This window comes from Clytia hemisphaerica, unplaced genomic scaffold (assembly GCF_902728285.1).
Source record: "Clytia hemisphaerica strain Z4C2 unplaced genomic scaffold, Clytia hemisphaerica genome assembly, whole genome shotgun sequence".
Classification (NCBI taxonomy): Eukaryota; Metazoa; Cnidaria; class Hydrozoa; order Leptothecata; family Clytiidae; genus Clytia; species Clytia hemisphaerica.
The window spans coordinates 205,149-225,540 of record NW_027104328.1 but is presented as its reverse complement, the minus strand read 5'-3'; the positions used below and the strand labels follow the sequence as shown (position 1 = coordinate 225,540).

At 34.7% G+C, this 20,392-nt stretch overlaps 2 protein-coding genes across 2 annotated transcripts; both read right to left on the bottom strand.

The window, feature by feature from the left end:
• Positions 1-338: 338 nt before the first annotated feature.
• LOC136817727 (uncharacterized) lies at positions 339-13,025 on the bottom strand. The gene is made up of 12 exons (XM_067074043.1): positions 12,937-13,025; positions 11,867-12,064; positions 11,009-11,185; positions 10,538-10,646; positions 8,955-9,072; positions 7,201-7,303; positions 6,055-6,184; positions 4,437-4,539; positions 3,037-3,118; positions 2,452-2,799; positions 546-702; positions 339-366 (listed from the first exon to the last, which is right to left on the bottom strand). The coding sequence occupies exons 1-12, from the start codon at positions 13,007-13,009 to the stop codon at positions 339-341; spliced, it is 1,626 nt and encodes a 541-aa protein (XP_066930144.1). The 5' UTR covers positions 13,010-13,025.
• A 3,354-nt stretch (positions 13,026-16,379) lies between these two features.
• Positions 16,380-20,150, bottom strand: LOC136817751 (mitochondrial import inner membrane translocase subunit Tim21-like). Its single transcript, XM_067074067.1, has 6 exons — positions 19,929-20,150; positions 19,231-19,293; positions 18,607-18,704; positions 18,340-18,413; positions 17,758-17,857; positions 16,380-16,569 (listed from the first exon to the last, which is right to left on the bottom strand). Exons 1-6 carry the CDS (start codon positions 20,113-20,115, stop codon positions 16,477-16,479), a joined length of 615 nt encoding a protein of 204 aa, XP_066930168.1. The 5' UTR covers positions 20,116-20,150; the 3' UTR covers positions 16,380-16,476.
• Positions 20,151-20,392: the final 242 nt, after the last annotated feature.

Here is a 20,392-nt window from a genome sequence, read left to right as displayed (position 1 = left end):
AATAAATCCATACTCAACTTAACATCATTTGGAAATATACGTACTGGGAAAAAATCATCGGCAAAAAAAGCTGTCGATTTTTTAAGGAAGGAGTAAAATTTCTTGCAAACTTACACGAAGGTCTGAGAACCTTTTTGTGTTATGCAATAATTTTCAAGGTTTATAATGCGAAATAGTCTCGTCGGAATCTTAATATCGAATTTGAAAATTCAAAATCGACAACTAAGCTCGCTTAAAAAAGACGATAAAGATAAATATCCAGTCGTTTATATGTTCATGGCCCGGGGGGCTACTAGGTCAGATGACATGGAGTTTTTATAAGTTACTTTAATAATTGGTCATTTGAAGTAGTAAAAATGACGCGCTCTTTAGAAAAAGTAACAAAATTGTTTTATTACTTGTTAACGACCAACCAAATCAAATAAGAGCTTGTAAAAACTCCATCTCGTCCCTACTAGGTCTACGAAATGACGGGGGAGGTTTTTATGACGAGGTTTTAGAGCTCCGTCCTCTTGTTGCGAGGAGAAAGATAGGTATATACATACTGTATTTGAACATTTTCACGAAAATCATTCCAGTCTTCTTGTTCAGGAAAAGTAGCCAAAACACCGCCTTTAGTTCTACAATGTCCATTTGCTTCTTCCTGTTTATGGTGGACAATGTTTTCGATGTAATATGTACCACGTGATGTTGCATACTGCCCTGTAAGGTTTTTATTAACATCTCTTTTATCACCATAAAGCATAAAGCTACGGTATATATGTATATATATTATATATAATAAAGGTTTTTGAAGAAAAAATAAATAAATATACATCGTTTTCGTTTTTCTTAGACAACAAAATAAGAACAAAAATTTTTATTACCAAAAAAGGGCACTGAATAAGCACGAAAAATTCTGCTAATGCCATGTGAAGGAGAGACCGTTCTTGCCAGCGGGGCCTATCCGAAGTTAGAGAACGGTCTTGCCTCCAGAAGACATATAAAGCAGACCCTTCAAATGTCGAGGCCGCTAAAAGGGCCCGGAAGCCAGAATTTGGAACTGGGATTGAGTATGAGCGAGGGAATCTCCCAGAAAGTGGAACCGAAAACGAGATAGGAATCTGATGTAGATAAAGATGAAGATTCCCCTACTGTAAATAGACTTCTAAAATTCTATGTAATACGTAATATGTAGACGGCGATATTATATACTAATATATTGGCACTTTTGGGGATTTATTGGAACATCTTTGAGCTTTTAGATCCTGAGATCCTAAGGTCCTAAGTTTCCAACCGTACTTAAAGCACTTAAAAATCACTTGCAGATTTCAAATTTGAGGGAATTCCCTTTTTGTGCCAAATATTACGGTGGGGATTGCAGACGGTCATTTTATTTAATTGACGTCAGTTTGACAGCGAGCTATGAAACTGAGGACAGAAGTGAGATTCAAACTCACGACTTCTGCCTTACAACTGCCGTACAATTGCTTTACCGACTGATGAGCTATCCAGTCCTCATTCGGGAACAGCATCGCGGGTCACTATTAAACTGAGGTCTATGCGCAGATATACGTTACATGTTTTTTTATAAGCAAGTGTATGCCCCTTGGCCATAGGCTCATGTATGCTTAAGTTCTCAAAGCATCCATGCATATGTTATGCTTATTATATGCTTATGAATCATGCTTATGACTCACCTCGAGCCAAGTTTATGAGTGAAATTTCAGAAATTTTGTAAAAATTTGTTAAGATTTTGGGAGCAGTGGAATGTCTCTTTTTTTACTTGACCTCCACCAAACCTTTTTAAACAGATAAAAATTACAAGTGGAAAAATATTTAAGGCTGACAAATATGTTTATCTTATGTTTAGGAATTCTGCAAATATGAGCCTTCATATGCTTATAAGCGTTATGCTTATAAAAAAAAACATGTATTGCAAAATATGTAATATGATGGTGTTTTATACTGCGCTGTGAAATCTAAAAGAAGCTAGCCGCGGTGATCTACATTTAAACCATTGAGTTTGAAACCCCAAAGACTAGAGTAGAATCTTTAACCTCTCACAAACAAGAAAAAGTGAAACCACTTATTTAATTACTTTACCGCGTGACTACAGTCGAACAGGTGTGTTATATTATAATGCAGTTTTTGAAAAGGGTAATAAACATTTCTCATCATATTCAGTCAATACTAACATTGAGTTACCATTAATCTACCTCTTTTCAAAAAACTCCAATCATTTTGGTCATTTGGCCAGGATAGCAAAACTGATATTATGTCCAGGATTAACGCCAGGAGTTAAAGCAGTAAAAGACGTGATAAAAAGGGTGGCTAATGGGTGTTTTATGTATTTTTTTGTCACAATATCTTTCCAAATTGGAGGGTTTCGCATTGGGGGAAGTTTTTCTTTTTATTTTTCCTTGAGAAGGGGGTCTCACCGGGTCTGTGATAATTAAAGTTTATATATACCTGGAACATGTTGCTCATAACATATAATGGCTGCTTTTCGAGTACAACCTTGATGATCTTCCGTTTGACATTGATTTATAGTAACGTTGCATGCGCATTCATTGTCAACCGTCTTCCAATAAGCATCAGTATATTGGAAAAAGTTTTGCTTAATGGTAGACACAGTACCGGGTGGGTGGATTCGTTTATCAGTTAATTGACCGTGAACGCTTTCTGCTATATGATCCGGTATTAAGATTTGACTTTTATTCAAACAGAATTGATTCGCAGTATGCCAGTCGACATTAGATGATTGATAGATGTGTAGTTTGTCAACAGAATCCACAATAGGCATGGTATAAGGTAGAGCTGAAATCATTGAAAGTATAACAAGATGCTACGTTTACATATAAGTTATGACTGGACTTATCCTAATCTGGCTAATTTGAAAAGCTTTCGTTGCAGAGTACAGGTATGTAATAATCAATCTAAGATCTAACCTAGTTTCTCTAAGCTCTGGCGCAAAAAGGGCCTTCTTTGTAAAGGCTAACCAAACGCATACAAAAGGGGGTAAATAGACAGAGGATTAGTTAGAAAAACACGTACCCAATTTTACGAATTTAAATTCATTTCCAACCATTTGTGGGTAGAAAACATCTGGAATAACTAAGTCCAATTGTATTGTAATCTGAAAACAGGAAAATGTTCAATGAAGAATACTAATATTTCCATCAATGGCTCTTATTAAAGGAACACTACCGCCAATAAAATTCTAAGACTCAAGAGACCAGTCGTATTTCAAGAAGTGGAAAATGACTTATGTGTCGACAAATGTTTTGAGCCGTCCTCTCTAATCCTTTCCGTGCCAATAACGTGTGTACACGATATGCGTATTTTCATTCTATTTGTCATTGTCGGGTATATCCGACATCTGGATCTTTTACATACATGTTTTTTTTATAAGCAAGTGTCTATCCCTATATCAGGCTCGCACTATGCTTAGCATTCTATTGTTCTTATTGTTTAGGTACCAAAAACTGAGCCTGCATATGCTTATAAACGTTATGCTTTTAAAAGAAAACATATACTTATCGAGCAATTTTATAAATTGCTTAGAATCCCGGCATTTGGCTAATTTCACCTTTCTATTGTGTACACGTTGTTCTTTATGAGAACAAACTATAAATATAAGAACAAAAGGCTTCGATGACTAAACATTAAGAACAAGTTAAGACCATTTCAAGGCTTTTCGGACTCGAAAATGGCCAATTTCTTAAGAAAATGGACAAAAATGCTTACAAAATGGTGAAAATAAGAGCATGTTAAGAACATTTTTAGACTTAAAACTCAAACAGTTAAGAACATACCAAGGCTTCAAAAATTTTGGATGTTCTTACAAAAAAAATGTACGTAATAAGATTGGAAAAATCCAGAGGACAAAACCTTTTAATACACAATCATTGCGGGAGAATGACTTCCTACAAGAAAAATTATAACAGCCTTTTTCAGAACTTAAAAAAAATGCCTTCAAACCACACTTTTGAACAAACTTTTAAATTTTATTTCAGATATATCCGACATCGGCAAATAATGCAGCCAAACAACTTTACACTTTACATACACTTTTTTATAAGAGTCAGTAAAATTTTGATGAGGCTCGGCTGTTCTTATTTTTTTGGCTACTTTGAGCTTCAAATTGTTCTTATCCTATCCTTGTATGTGTAGGGTGTAATTGAGGTATTTTGGGCATTATATCCAATTTTTATACTACTTTGACCCCTAAATTGCTTGAAATTTAGTTGTTTCAGGCTCAGCATTGCTCATCAATTGTTCTTATTTTTTTAGCGATTTTGAGCCTCATTGTTCTTAAAAAATTGTTTTTGAAAAGAAAGTGTACGGTAGAGCAATGGATAAGAACGAGAACAACTTAGTTGAAACTGCAGTAATCAATATTGAGTATTTATTGTTCATTTTCAAAGGTTTGCGAAGGTTTAACGTTTAGTTACCCGATCAAATAAAAGCTGCTGGGGCGTTAAGGTTGGTGTCATTGTCATCTCATCCAAACCTCCAAGCATCTCCTCATTACCACAGATAGGAACTTCAATAAATCTATAAAAAACAATGTTATAATATATTGTTAACCGGTTACTTTTTCAAAGCGGGCTACATGACTTTTTGCGCAATGCAATTGGTTCTTTTCGCATGACGACGGGCCTATACTGTCCAGAGTTGCCCGTCGTTAGGAAAATTCATTTTCGGGCTGTACTGAAAATATTGCCCTCGGGCAATTATTGTATTAGTACAGCCCTCACTAACCGGTCATTATTGTATGGGAATCGTCTCATTTATAATACTTTATTGCACGAATATTACTAGTCATTTTATTATCCATTTTAAATCCGTGTTAATAAAAACCCCCTTAATTAAAATCAGCCATTGTTTCCTTGAAAAAGTAGAAAAATTCGTGTTAATTTCAGATCGTGCAAATTTCAAGGCCGTTAAATATTTGTGTAATAAGGTAATTTTGCAATAATTCAGGTTTAAGGTGGTCATCGACCCTAAAAGGCTCTTTTATTAAAAACACTATTCTGTAAAGTTATTGAAACATTTTTTGGTATACATTGATACTATATAACAAAAATAAAAATGTTTTATCGCTGGGCGGAAATACGGGCGCAAACGGGCGGAGACCAATTTCTGTCTAGGTAAGTATCTTTATAACTAAAATTTTTAACCTTCCTCTTATTTCTATGACCTGAAACTTTGGGAAGTTGTTGTGAATAGGTTATATTTGAGTTTTAACCAAAAAATGAAAATTTGACCAGAAAAAAGACAGACTGATATTATATGGGTCGATGACCACCTTAAAGAATGGAGCTGTAAAATATAGAAAAAAGAAGATTTACAAAGCTCGGTGGGCTAGATGTCATTTCCAAGCAAAAAAAAGTAAATATTGCAAAAAATATTGCTGTTATTGTTTTCGAAAACACCCGCGCAGTTTCTGATTGGTCAAGCGCTGAAATTCTATTGTAATGTCACGTGACCTATGTAGGATTTCCTACCTAACTACGGCACACTTTTCAGCCAAAGTACGACATCTAGCCCTTCGGCTTTTTAAATCTGTAGGGCGTTTATTTGAGTTTAAAAGAAGGGGGTGTTTATTAGGATAATTTAAAAGCAAGGCCACTTCAGCAATGTGAATTAGAACCTTTTCATTACTCCTTGAGTACAAATAATGTTTATTTAGAGATGTAAAAAATGGGCCAAAATGAAAAATAATTATTGGTGCATATCTAAGTTATCCCTCAAAATATACTTCTCTACTGCCATTTATTTCAAATAAACGCCCCTTCTAGACATACAGTTGGGGGGGAGTGTGTTTATTCGAAGAGGTCGTTTATTTGCAGGGGCTGTTCATTGAACATTTTCCCTAAAGTAGAGGGGTTTATTTGACAGAGGCGTAAAGAAAGGGCGCTTACTTGAAGATGTCGTTTATTTAAGGGGGTTGTTCATTGAAAATTTTCCCTAAAGGAGAGGCGTTTATTCTACGGAGGCGTAAAGAAAGGGCGTTTATTTGAAGACTGGGGTACTTTAAAAACCTCAATTTATAAAAACACAGTTTACCTTTTTCCAATGAATTTATCGACGTTAACGACAAATGATAAGCTTCCTGCATTTAATACTTCATTAGAGGAAGTTACTCGAAAGTCTTTTTGCAAATAATAAATCTTCATTACTTTATTACATCCCAGCGCTAAAAAAAGGTAAAAACATTACTGATTGATTGAGCTAACAGGGCGAAATAATTATCACCCGTACACGTATTTTTATAAGAACATCCCAAATTTTTGAAGCCTTAGGATGTTCTTAACATGTTCTTATTTTCGCCATTTTTTGAGTATTTTTGTCCCTTTTCTTAAGAAATTTGGTGTTTTAAAGTCCGTGAAATCTTAAAATGTTCTTAACTTGTTCTTAACATTTTGGCCACCGAAGCCAATGTTTTTATATAGTTTGTTTTTATAAAAAAAGCGTGTAATTTACATAAAATTTGTGGATGTAAAGAAAAGGTTGCATTTTCAGTTTTTTTTTTCAGAAAAGACATGACTTTCCTCAGCAGCATAGGACAAAATACACCTTTTCGACTTTTTGCATTTTTTACCACCCTAAAACCGTCCCAGTCTTTTTTTCGCACCGAAAGACAATACACGTATTTCCTATTAGCGGATTCATGTAAAAAAGTCACGAAAAACGTCGAGAAAGTCTCTGATTGGCTGAAATATTGCACATACAAGCATATTTTTTCAAAATGTCCAGAGTATGAGGTAATCTTTGCACGTCTCCGCCAATCAAAAGTTTGTTTACTCGACTTTTTTTCGTGACTTTTGCATGAATCTGCTAATAGGAAATAGGTGTATTGAAAAAAGTGTAAAAAATGGATTGGATCAAGTTTAAGGTGGTAAAAAATGCCTCCGCGGCAATTGGCAGCTACGGTCGAAAAGGTGTATTGGAAAAATCTTTCAGATTATCTGATAGGTTAATCATCTTTCTATTTTTGTTTGGAACATGCCTTTAATTGACCACGATATAGTGGATCAGAAAATACATAAACCCAGAATATATAAACCCAGCCGGCACACAACGTTTTTTCAACGTCAATTTAACATTATATGGACGTCCATTTAACGTTAGATGAACGTTGAAACAACGTTGCGTGTCAGCTGGGAAAGATACAAAATCAAACAGTTTGCATCGAAGGAAATAATATCCAACCTTGCAAGAACTCATGAGGTTGCACTGCGCTTAGTGTATGCAAGGGATTGACCGCACCGTCATAAACCAGTTTGATTGCCTTTGGAATGTATTCCACTACAACCTTAAAACAAAAAATATAAGAGTGTGAATGAGGTTATATACACCTTTTCGACCGTAGTCGCCAATTGACGCGCGGGTTTCTTTTGTCCACTAAAACCGTCCCAGTCCTTTTTTCGCATCTATAGACAATAGAAAAATGTGTCAAAAAAGGATTGGATCGAGTTTAGTGGGATAAAGCAGACAAAGAAATACCTGTGCGGCAATTGGCAGCTACGGTCGAAAAGGTGTATTACTAGGGTAGTTTCTCAGGGAAACAATAATTACAATGTCTCAAAATAAGGAAAAAATTTTCCGGGGGTTTTGTTGTTTGGAATTGCTTAGGTCAGGATTGCTAGTAGCGGCTTGTCACTGTGCCGGGTGCATACTCGGCGCCTTGGGCCCCGCAGGGTTGCTAGTAACGGCTCGAATTTCAGTCAGGTTAAAGAAGGGGCAATTTTACTCATATTATAATAACATTACCCCCGTCTTTTTTTCATTCAATAAGTATTTCCAAATTTTGTATTCTGCTGTGCGAGTGTTGCTCAACGGATAGCGCGCTGGGTTTCTGATCAGAAGCTCTTTCATTTGGTGGGTTCGAACCCCGGTCGGGTCGATAATTCAAGGTCAGTTAAAAACACATTAGAATAGACAGAAAACATAGTAAGTAAGTTAGAAAAGTCACCAGGGGGTCAGAAATCAGCCTCAGAGAAGATAGGCAGAAATAAAAAGTCGATGTCGGTTTTCCTTACACCCCTGTCTCAGTGCCCCGGTGATTTTTTCCTACGTCACTGCAGTAATCAAATTTTTATTGCACTCATTTGTGAATTGAGATATAAATTGAATAAAGACAGCGACAATAAAAAACAGTTCTTGAATTCCCAAGCCATTTAGGATGATTACAAATGAGTGCAATAAAAATTTGATTACTGCAGTGACGTAGGAAAAAATCATGTACTGAAACCATGTACTGAAAAAAATCATGTACTGAAATCATGCCACCGGGGCACTGAGACAGGGGTGTTTCCTTCTTTTGAGACCTTGTAATTATTGTTTCCCAGTTTCTCAGGGATTAAATTTCGCAGATGATACTCTTATGATATGAACTAGTCAGAGAAATATTCAGCCAAAAGACCGCGTTACCACGTTGCGACTAAGTTCTAATCTATATTTTATAATGCGATAGACCTTTTCATAAATTACGTCACGGACATCACTTGCCTCGTATTCAAACAATTACCATGGTATATAAGTCCCTTAAGACATTAAATGATTTTTTTATGAATAGGAAGTAGTTTTAATAAAATCCACTGAGAGTTAATCACCATGGCAATAATTTGAAAACGAGACAAGTGATGTTCGTAACGTAATTTATGAAAAAGTCTATTGATTGTTTTGTTTCAGCCAATTCATGATGTGCACCAATAACTGATTGGTTGTAAGTGACGTAAAATCAGTCAATACGTCACTTTCAACCAATCAGCTGTTTGGTCCGTGGAAGGCATTGCAATGGTGCATGTCATGAATATTCATATTATGCACATATTTCATATCAGGACAGTGTCTGCCTATTGTTATATTATGCTGATAAAAGCAAAAAGTTGTTTTTATTTTCCTCTTCAATGGAAAAAATCTTGTAAATCAAAATTGATGAGTAAGCAAACGATATCAGATACCTTTACAAATATGAATAAATTAATAGTTTCGATTCCTTTTTTGAATTGAATAGCCATTTCATTTGATGTAAGATTGACGTTTGGGTTCAATTCTCGTACATACACGGCTTCCTTCGGTCTAGAAATAAGTCGATAGGTAATAAAGGTGAGTGAGGGGTAGTTGGAGTTGTCTGAAATTTTAGGGAAAATTATAACATTATCAATTTGTGATTAAATCTCTTTCTAGTAATATAGTCCAAATAACTTTTATTTCTGAAGCTTTTTTTTTGGAAAAGTTATGACTTTAAAGGACATTATTAAACTTAACCCCGACCTTTTACCCATAAACATTTTTATGTTTATATACGACGCTACGCACTCTTTGCTTACCTAAACAGACGACGGTATTTTGGCATTTTTAATGTCGTCAAGCAAAGTGGTCTGGGCTTTATACCTTTTTATCTCGAAAACATAAACTCACTCGTAAAGCCTATGGACGGAAGAATAGTATGGAACAACTGACCGTTACAAACTCTGGACCAAGCTTTATTGACCATATTTGATCGGAGTTTTTCTTTAAAGTAGTACCCTCAAAGAAGCCATTGTATAATCATGGTCAAAATCTATTGAGAATTTAGCTTATTTCCTCGTTTTTCGAAATTTGGAGATCGGGCGAGAAAATCCCTTTTGGGCTAATTGATAAATTTATCCGAGTATTTCAATTCGGGAGGGGTTTATAGACTTCCAGGTTATATTCTGAGCCCTATAGGACCATTCTTTAACTTTTGGAACCTCAGATCATAAGGTCGTAAGTCTTAAGGACTCTGATCATAGTCAGAAATTTGATAAGGGATTTTAAGATAAAACTTTTGTTTTGGGTTCCTTGACACTTTCAACGAAAAACTGACTTTACAAGTTGTTTGGTAATTTTATCCCTGAAGAGTAATTAAGAAATTAGTTACAAAATGACGTTATGAACTTTAAAAATACGTTAAAATAAAATGTTATATTACCCTCTTCATCAAAAAGTGCTAAGTTTTAATGGGTAATTAACCTTTTTGTTTCAAACTTTTTTTAAATATCCGCAAAGAAATTTTCGGAAGAAATTTTCTAACCTAATGTATCGAAAATTATGGTTGTTTTCTACAAAAAATTGGGATGTAAAATTGGTTAAAAACCACTATTTTCAAGATTTTGAGACAAAGAAGCTTTTACAAAACATTTCCGAAAATCTCTTCATTTTCTTCTTCGTCAATTTTTTTTTTCATTATGATTTTCAAATTTTTAGATTTACGACTAGTTGGCGTAACAGAAAATGTATAACATGCCATGATTTTGTTGGTTACATCAGGCAGAAAACTATATTTTATAGATGGAAAATATAAAAAATTCATTATGGTCAGAGCCCTAAGTCTAGTGTTGAATCTTAGAGTTAAAACTTTACCCTTCCAAGCTAATTTAGAGCGCTTCCGAATCGTTTCTTTGATCATAATAAGTAAAAAACAACAAGTTTTATTTTTATTTTTATTTTCTGCTGAAAATAAATACTTTATGGAATGGCTGATTTAAACCAAACTAGTTTCTTTCATCAATCCGATACTTACGCCGGAAAGGCTGCAGCATCGAATGTAAACCGTCCGAGTCGATCGAAATCGAAAGTCATCATAAAATTGTCCGGGGATGTTATTTTCATCGTGTATACAGAGATAGTAGCTGTAAATTAGAAAGTAAGTCGGTAGAGCCGGGATAGAGTAACGAGGGACTCTGTTTCTTTTCCTTATGTACTCAACTGTAAAATCATACAATGTAGCCAAATCTGAAAACCTGTATAGACCATTCAGTTTAGAGCCCCGAAGGCGCTTAGAAAGGAATCTTCAACCTTTCTCAAACAAGAAAAAGTGAATCCTTAAGATTTGCGCTGCATTTAGAACGACGGATTGAATCTAGCCTTTTCTTTGTTTTTTAAGCGGCATATTTTTCGAAATATTTCACTTTTACTTTCAATCAGACGTTTGTGTGAAAACCGCGCGTAAGTGAACCCCAGGCTAAAACACCTGTTGTGAGAATTAACTTACTTTGACAAAAATGAACACGAATTCGATCTCCTGATGGTCCATTATAATTGAAGTAAATGCCGGAATCCGCTGTTAATCCTCCAGTCTCATTCAAGAAGAGTTTTCTATTCTTATCGTTGGTTCTGACATCACTTGTACTTTTGTATATGACAAGGCTTCGTCCTTTGGGTTCTGGTACTACAAAACATCACATCAGAAGAATGAATGGATTATATTTTAATCTAAAATTCGACTTCTAATAAAGCACTAAGTTCGCTTTTTTTTGTCTTAAATCACTTTTTGTTGAAAAGATTCCATTATGAAGTAGTCCATATGAAAAGTGAATCTTTACGGCATCATCGAATACAGTACCTTAAAGAAAGAAATTTTGGCGGACATGTGGTTGTCCAAAGAAGTTCGTTTGAAAAGAGTTTTGAATTCAATTATGCCGTGTGTGTTTTGATAATAAAATCTTCTTATTCTAAAACACCCCTTTCTCATTGACCTGATAGGACTTTTTCAGCCAGTAGGAATAAAAAAATATCGTCTTGAAACTCGATTGGGATTGATATTCACATATTTTTTATGGCAGGGGATTTAAATTCTTTTGTTTTCAAGTCAGAAAATTCAAAGATGATGGGAAAAATAGCATAATAGTTTGCAGTGAGGATTGGTTTATTCGATTATTTTCGGTGGGGACAAAAATTGGAGTAATATTTTCCACCGGGGACGATATTTTGGCCAACTTTACCAGTGGGAAGAGGTCCCAGTGGATCTGTGAGAAGGGGGTGTTTTGAATTAAATCACTTATTAGTTGAAAAATAAATCACATGATTCCTGTTGCGAAGAAATAACAAAGAATTTTTTAATTCAACTCACTATGTGTCTCATAAACGGGTTCTCCATTTGAAACGAAGTTCAAGTGTTTGTTGCAATCCAAAGACACCAGATTACCCCAATGGCAACAATGCTCAACAGGTTTACCGTCACTTTCATCAAAGTTCATACGGCCGTTTTCACAGTAATCCCTTTTTTGACAAAGGCATCTTCCAGCATTGGTATATAAGATCATTCCCCCTAGAGAAATGAGAAAAAACAGTGCGAACATCTACAATTGTTGCCAATATATTATTGCACATTTCCAGCGGTCAAATTTAGACACAGGGCAATAACCTCCCTCTCCCCTCCGAAAAATGCTGCTGGGAAAGAAATATTCTTTTGCCGGTCTTTAGCCCCCTTCGACAACATTGTTTGGGGGAGAGAGGGAGCTAACTAATTTTTGGGCTTTGTGCCATAGGTTTTGTCAATGATTGTAGTTTGTTCTATTAAATCAGAAAATCCTTTCGGTTAACATTTAATTAAAAACGTTCGAGAAAGAAATAGAAGATCAAGGAATTTGTTATTTTGGGACATTGCCGACTTGGATTTACAATGCACCCTCCTGGAAATGGGCTGTTTCAGAAAAAAATTGAATATGGGGGAGGGGGAGGGGGATGGTGGAGAATATAACACTTTGTGGAAATTTGTTCCCCGGACATTGTGAGTTTTGACCCCCCGGACAACAGATTTCACCCCCGGACAAGCATCAGTTGATCCCCTGGACATTCAAAATTACCCCTAAACAGAGAAAGTTTGTCCCAAAAACAAATCAAATTTTGCCCCGGACAAAATATCCAAAATATCCAATATATCCTCCATCCCCCCCCCACGTACAAAAATTTTCTGGAAGAGCCCAATGTCATTAAAAATTATCGATGATGATAACTCATTAAAATCTTCAGAAAATACAAAAGCTATAAAATACCAGTCAAGGGAAGTGATTGTTCGAGTCATGGAGAGACAAAAAGCCTCAAGAAGATTGTTGAAGACATTCGGTTTATGGAGATGAGATTAGACTTGACTGTACTCATAGGACCTCCGGGTAGGTTTGAAAATGAAATTTCCGTTACCTTCATATTGAATAGTGTTTCCAATGAACACAGATAGGAATGATAACAGAAAAGTTATTTGCCATTTCATCATTATTTGACTGATTTGATTCGAAGCTAAAAAAATGAATGTACAATCTTCAACCTCTCAAGCAGGAAAAACAGCCTTAACCCTTAACCCTTGGGGGGGGGGGGCAAAACGGATTTTTGATAAATTTTGATATATTTAACTAATTGACTAAATTTTGCAAGTGTGCACGAAATACGAATTGGCATCTTTGATGAAAATGTCAACATCATTGATGAAGTCATCGTTCTTTTAAAATAGCGAAAATAGGACCCCCCTCGCTTAAACGTTTTTTGTATAAATTTTGTGAGGCAACTCCACATAGCATGTAAGAGTTTTTAAAGGGGGCATCAAGCTCCCCAAAGATGCTTCCCCTAGTAACAAAATAGGAAGATGCTCGAAGGGTTAAGTTTGCCCCGTATTTAGAAATTTTGTTTGAAAAACACACGGGTCACATGTTCAGGATGGGAAATAAGTGGCTTCCTTTCCCATCCAGAAGTCTCTAGTCTAGCTCTTTCGGGGCTTTGAAATCAATGTAACCAACGACATAATTCTAAAGTTTTCAACAAAAAAGAGCCGGAACCCTAATAACGAAGACATAATCTTAGTTCCACTTGTAAAAAGTCTTCATCAAATTATAATACTTAAAATTAGCCTGGACCCAAACTATAAACACTTCACACATTTCACAAGGCTTACAAAAAGTGACATTATAACGAGAGATTTGAGTTTGACTGTTTACAGAAAAACCCCACCAATCATAAGACGACTGATTCAGACATAGTAGAAATAAAGCAAAAAAGTAATGAGGGAACAAATTTTAGTTTATACTAACTAAATCCCGTAACAATAATCGTATTATCATATAACGCCTATACTACTGTATTACACGAATTATAAATGACTCCAGTCTACACAAATCAAAACGCCAATTCAAGTAATTTCAGAATGGTAAGTTGACGGATTCCCAACTAGCTCAAATTCACAACAGAACATAACTATCGGCTTGTTTGTATGTTTCAAACCAGACACATATTTCATATCAGGACTTTCATATCAGTGTCTGCCTATTGTTATTATGCTGATTTTAAGCGAAAAAATGTTTTTCTTTTCCTGTTTCTGGCCAATCTTGCCTCACATCCGTGTCTATCCAATTTTAAAAAGCTTGTAAATTAAAATTGACGAGTAAGCTGACGATATCACTCTTATTTAAAAACAAACCTTTAAACACACCGAAAGGAAATCTCATCAAGTGCAGTGGCAACCGTCAAAGAAATACTAACAATTCAAAAAAGACTACGTGAATCGCTTTTATCTTGACGTTTCATTCTCCTCAATGGAATATTGTCGCATGAGAACAAAATAAGAACATTAAGATTCACAGGATGAAAAGCTACAGATTTCGTAAATAAATTATAACAATTTGCAGTCTTAAAAATATGTAGCTATTTAGTGTATGCATCAAAATATGGAGAAAATGTTAAGACTTATAAACCAAAAAGTTTCGAGGCTTCTCGAGATTTCTTAACCTGTTTTTATGTTCTCATAAAAAACGATGATAGAAGCAATTTTAAGCAACAGATACATAATTCACCAGGTTTGAATGAGTCTGAGGTGAGCGGCATTGTGTGATTGACCCCGATAAAATAAAATTGTATTCATTATTCAAATTAAAAATATACATGTTGTATAGCTTATATAATGTTTGACATAGTGAACTTCAATCAACTTCAATCAAAACGACAAGGATTTATTTCGGCTCTGCGAGGGTTCAAAGTACCCAAACCGCGTAAAATAATTATTTTCGAAGAAATCAACAAAATAGTTATCTTCAGTTTCAAATGAAGTAAGATTTTTCTCAACTTGATTTAAGCTTGGTTTTTATAAAAAAATCAATCAAAAGACACAAAACATATTTTTAAGAAGAATCCAAGTTTTTAGCCGTACTCTTTTTAAGGGGGGCTAAGGAGAACCCTGCGTACCTTTCATTACGTCATCAAAGCCAAATTTTGTGCTCACATCATGATCATAAAAATTTGAAAAAATTCCTAAAAACCACGAAATAGCAATAATCACGCCCCGAATGGTTGCCCTGTCACACATAAATTCTTGATAACACAATCATGCAAAAGATAATTGGAATAACGCCATTACGCCATTAGCCCCATCCCACAAACCGCTGGAGGTTTTTAAAGGTTGTTAACGGTTTTTAAAATTACTTATTTTTGAATATACAGTTTACACTCTCTAATTCGATCTTCAAAGGGAATTGTATTTTCATCAAATAAGGGAGCTTTTCGAGTAAGAGAGCGTCGTTTATGAGAGTTTATTGTTTGGCCACTTGTTTTTACTTTACCAAATTACAAAATTCTCACATTTTTTATTGACAAATCATCCTTGCCAAAAATAATAGATCAATTCCAAATCATCCTGTAAAACCTGAAAGAAAAATAACAAAAAATAAAAAACTTGGTTGAACTTAGTACAAATAAAATACAATTTTTACATGAAGATAACAATATCTAAAGGTGCAAAAATTAATATCTGTTTTAATCCCAAACACTTTTATTCACAAAACTGTTTTATCCAAACATCCTGCAAAATAAGACATATCCATGTTAAATTTATTTGGAAAATTAAAAATAAACTAAAGTGTCAGTAGGAATATAACAAACCTGATAGAGCTATTCATTTTCCATGAAACCAAGGAATTCATTATTTTTTATTAGCTTTGTGTAAAAAGCCATCTTCAACGTTTTAATTTAGTCTGCAACCGCAGTCGGAGGCGATCCGAAGGCTCCTCTTTCTCTTGATCCTGCTCTTAATTGCTGAGCACCAAGTAGAGAGACATCAAGTACCATTTTGAGAATCTTTGGTATGACCCGGCTGAGTGTTGAACCCACAACCTTGCGCACCGTAGTCGGATGCTCTGCCACTGCACTACGGTCGCTTTGATGAACTATATTACCTCCAAGTTGAAATGACTGCAAACGAATGTACCTTGGAGTTAGAGTTATTACTCCAATGTTTTCCTTTCATTTTTGGCACTAAAACAAATAGTCTTTCAAAAAAGATTTTCATCACCAGTAATGCAAGCAAACAAACAAAACAAAACAAAATCATCAAAACAGTTTTCAAAAGAAAATATTTAAACCAAACTTTTTTAATAGAACTAAGTCTGGTTGAGACAAACTATTCTTAAAGTCTCTTCACTTAAAAAATTGGACACTCTGCTTGTTACCATATCTTAAGCCTGTCATTCAGGAATTAGAGAGTAACCATAAGGGTACACAATCAAAGCGTATAGATTTAAAGAATAATTTGAGCGCAGCCAAACAATAATCGCATCGTTTCGTTTAGTCTGAGTTTTTGAAGGGAAAAAAATTTGAATTCTAGATTAAATTTAGAATTCTCTTTTTCGGGTTCATGCCTTAAAAAATATGTACTTGCCTATGAAATTATAAAAAAACTAAATTTGAATAAAAAAAATAAAATTATCTGTTATCAACCACAATGACTGGTTCACTGGGAGGAAAGCCTTGCATCTCCACGAAGATATAACGGAAATCGAATTTGCCTCTTGATGTCTATAGAAAAGAAAAGAAAATTCAAAGTTCTTCTGGCGAACCTTTCCATCCTCCCAAAAATAGTTGGTTCCGTGCTGAAGCTAATTAAAGGTAGGTTTTCAACGCCATCATTTTTTTCATTCGTCACAAATTTCTTGAACACGCAGGCAAAAAAATATCTATAGGCTAGCCATTTTCTTTCAATAAAGTCACCTACTCTCGGGTATCTAATAGCTGAGGAGGTTGTAGACTAGTAAACTAGTCGGTTATTACTTATAATAAAACTGTCAATCAAATAATGTAAACACTAATTAAATATTCAGCGCGCGTGAGAGAAAAGGAAAATAACCGACTAGAAGCTACTTCCAACGCCTTTTTTTCTTCACCTAAAATCGTAAGGAGAGACATACAGATTTCTGTATGTCTGACCCATGCGGGATTGCATTTATTTTTCTTTCTGTTTATTGCGATTTTAGAAATGCTCGTTTATTTATATGTTCCCATGTTCAATGTTACTATGTAATATCATTTAGTCAAAAAAGTTGGATGGATTCTCAAAAACTTAAAAAAAGTTGTAAAATTAAACAACGTTTTTTGAGGGAAGTAGCTTCTAGTCGTTGAAATTCAGAAAAGAGACGCAACTTCATCCCTTCGATTCTTTTTATTTGGAGCTTGATTTTTTGTATATGGGTCTGTTTTCAACGACTAGTTTACTAGTCTAAGGAGGTTGGAGTTAGCCGTGGGAGAGGGGGAGCTGGAAAAAATATCAAAACTTTATAAGCTTATAAGCTTAATAAGGGGGTTGAAATAAAAATGTCCTGGGCGGAAAATTTTTGAAAAGGAGGCTAAAACAGCGAGATGCCTTGGAGTTTTTACAAGATACTTCACTAATTGGTCATTTAAAGTGATAGAGATGACGCGTTCTTTAGAAAAAGTAATAAGATTCTTTTATTACATCTTAACGACCAACCAAATTAAATAAGAGCTTGTAAAAACTCCACCTTGTCCCAAAACAGCGGAATTAGGACAAAAGAGGGAACTTACAAAGACATGTTCTCAAAAATTAATAAGCGGGGGGAGGGTGTTGGAATAAGAATGTCCTGGGTGGAAAATTTTCAAGTTATTCAAATCTACAAAACCCGTCAAGGTGTGCTGAAATGTTTGAACCTTTTTTCACTAAACCCAGAAGGTAAATCTAAACAAACGTACCTCCACAGCTTCACAATGAACTGTTGCTTTTCGATTGGAACCAGATAAATAAAATCTCACACGCATATGGTTCACACCATCCACCACAAACTCTTGAGAACTATAATAAGACCAAAAAGATAATTGAAAGTGTCAAATTTGTATATTTTTTGGGATTACGAAATTAAAACCCATGGTCTTATTCTAACTTTAAATTATGCTCTAAATACAGAAAAATGGTGACCCTCTAGAACGTTTCCTAAAATTGATTTTTTGAAACAATAAACGCCCTCCCCTCGAAGGAAAATTTTTCCATTCAAAACAAGTAGCTGTAAAAGAATCCTGTGGAGAAAAAACTTAGATATGTGTTAATTGTAATTAAGATAACTTATCTTGACCCCTATTTCAACAACTCTAAAGTGGCATATTTTGTATTCTAAATTAAATGCCCTCCAAAAAACTAAAAAATTAAACAACGTTTGGGCTTTTATTAAAGGTAGTACGCTTGTACAATTCTTTTTGGACTTTTGATTTTAATCGCTTACTTTTATAAAACAAGATCATTCTTCCTCTCAGAGTCCAACGAGTATAATAGATACTTACGTTACATGACGGCGTCTTCCTCGAGAAGTTTCTTCTCCATAGCCTTTGAGATTATCACCTATTTCATATTGTATCTATGTAAAAGAAGTACCAAGAAATATCGACCAAATTTTGTTCGGAAAATCGAAAGTAGAGTATAAATCTAATAAATAAAGTTTAATTCTAAATTTCAGATTTTTAAACAACAAATTAGCTGCATTCTTTGTTTTCCAATGTCATTATTTAAAAGCCAGGACCTTGCCCGAGAAGTAGAAACTTAAACCTTACTCTATCATCATCTTTAACTAATTTCAATGCTTTGGAGTATACTGAATTTGCACTGAAGCCAAACATCAATTCGTCTACCACATACCATATCAAAGTACCTAGAAAAATGAAACAGTTATCAAATCATCACATAAAAAAGGTTAAAAATCAAAAAGAAGACAAAATTTAGGATCTATGTGATTTTTCTACAACACAACCACATAAATCAGGGCTGGATATCAGTACTAAAATATCAAACTATCATGAGACAAAATATTGAAAAATTATTTTTAGAACACTAAAATTGGAGATCTTTACAATCTTTTGAATCCTTTTTTCTGAATTTCGTTGGATTTTCAAAATTAAAATTCAAAACTTTCTCCCTAAGAAAATGTTCTAATATTAAACTAAAAGCTCCATAAATTAACAAGAAACATTAAGATCATAATGCAATGACAGTTTCAGTTGAGAATTCATTTGCAGGACAATCCACTTCCGGACAGTTTTGTCCCCTGGATAATTTACCCCTCCCTTTACTACCTCCCCCCTACCATTTTGTGATATAACAATGGCTCTAACAGTCCCTTAAAAAAGAGGATCATACTATTTGGGTCATTCTTCTGGTGAAAATTAAAATATACCAACCAGTCACACCAAAGCCAAGTAGCATGATTCCCATATAACTTGCATCTTTCCCAGCCTGTTTCACTAAAAATAAGAGATAGGTTGGTCTCATTGTATAATTATAAAGTCTATCAATTAAAATTTTCTTTAGCGTCCAAATTGATTTAATTTATGAAAGATCCTGACCAACAATTTCTTTATTGAGTACAGGTCATGAAAAGAAAGAAAATTTGAGACCTATTTTTGTTAATCTCCAAGAAGATTCCGACAACCGCACATGGCACATATTCACTCTAAAGGCTATTGCTGTGAAAAAAAATCTGCCAAGGTTGCACACCACTTTGATCCTTTGATCTTTTTCATCTTGATTTGGGTACTGATTGACTGGATTAAATTAATTGCACCAAAATCAATAGTCAATCAAATCGATAAACAATACATGAGCATTAGAACCCAATCGCTTTCGCTTTTGAATGGTTTAAAGCAAAAAGCAACGCAGTTATGAATGTTTTGGCTGAACATTGCAATTTTACACCTACTGTACCAAAAATTAAAAAAAACTAATGAGCCAATCTTGACCAAAGGTGGTAACAGACAGACAGACAGAGGGACGAACAAATGAACATGGGTTAATTTATCTTCGCGGTAGGCCCAAGATGTTAGCAAAATCACAGACTATAAGTTTACCATCAAAGAGCAGCAAAGAGTGTTATTTTTACCTTTTTGACCAGTCGATAGAGCTCCAGCCTCTGGTTTAACATTCTCAGAAATTTGGTGTTGATCAAACTGAATTTTTGATGTTGTCAGATACCTTTGAATAGCAATACAAGAACTGGGGAGCACGGTTGGTTTCCTCAATTGAGTGCAAAATCTGCATGCAAGCAGAGTGCGATTTATACATGTCATGGTTTATTTATCATTTAAGTGTTCATTCCTAAATATAAGATGATACAAGTGTTATAATGTTTTTATAATAATTTCATTGTTAAATTTATAGTTATGCCACATGTGATCCACAAGGAAAAGTGACAAGGTACATCATAAAAAATTTCTCAAATTGTATTTGGTCAGAAAAGTTTTAAAACATCAAAAATGACAATAGACCTTTTCGCCTTTCCATCCGCCATATTGAATTGTATGCAAAAATTATGGTGGCCGAATTGCCGTGGTGAAATTCCCTTAG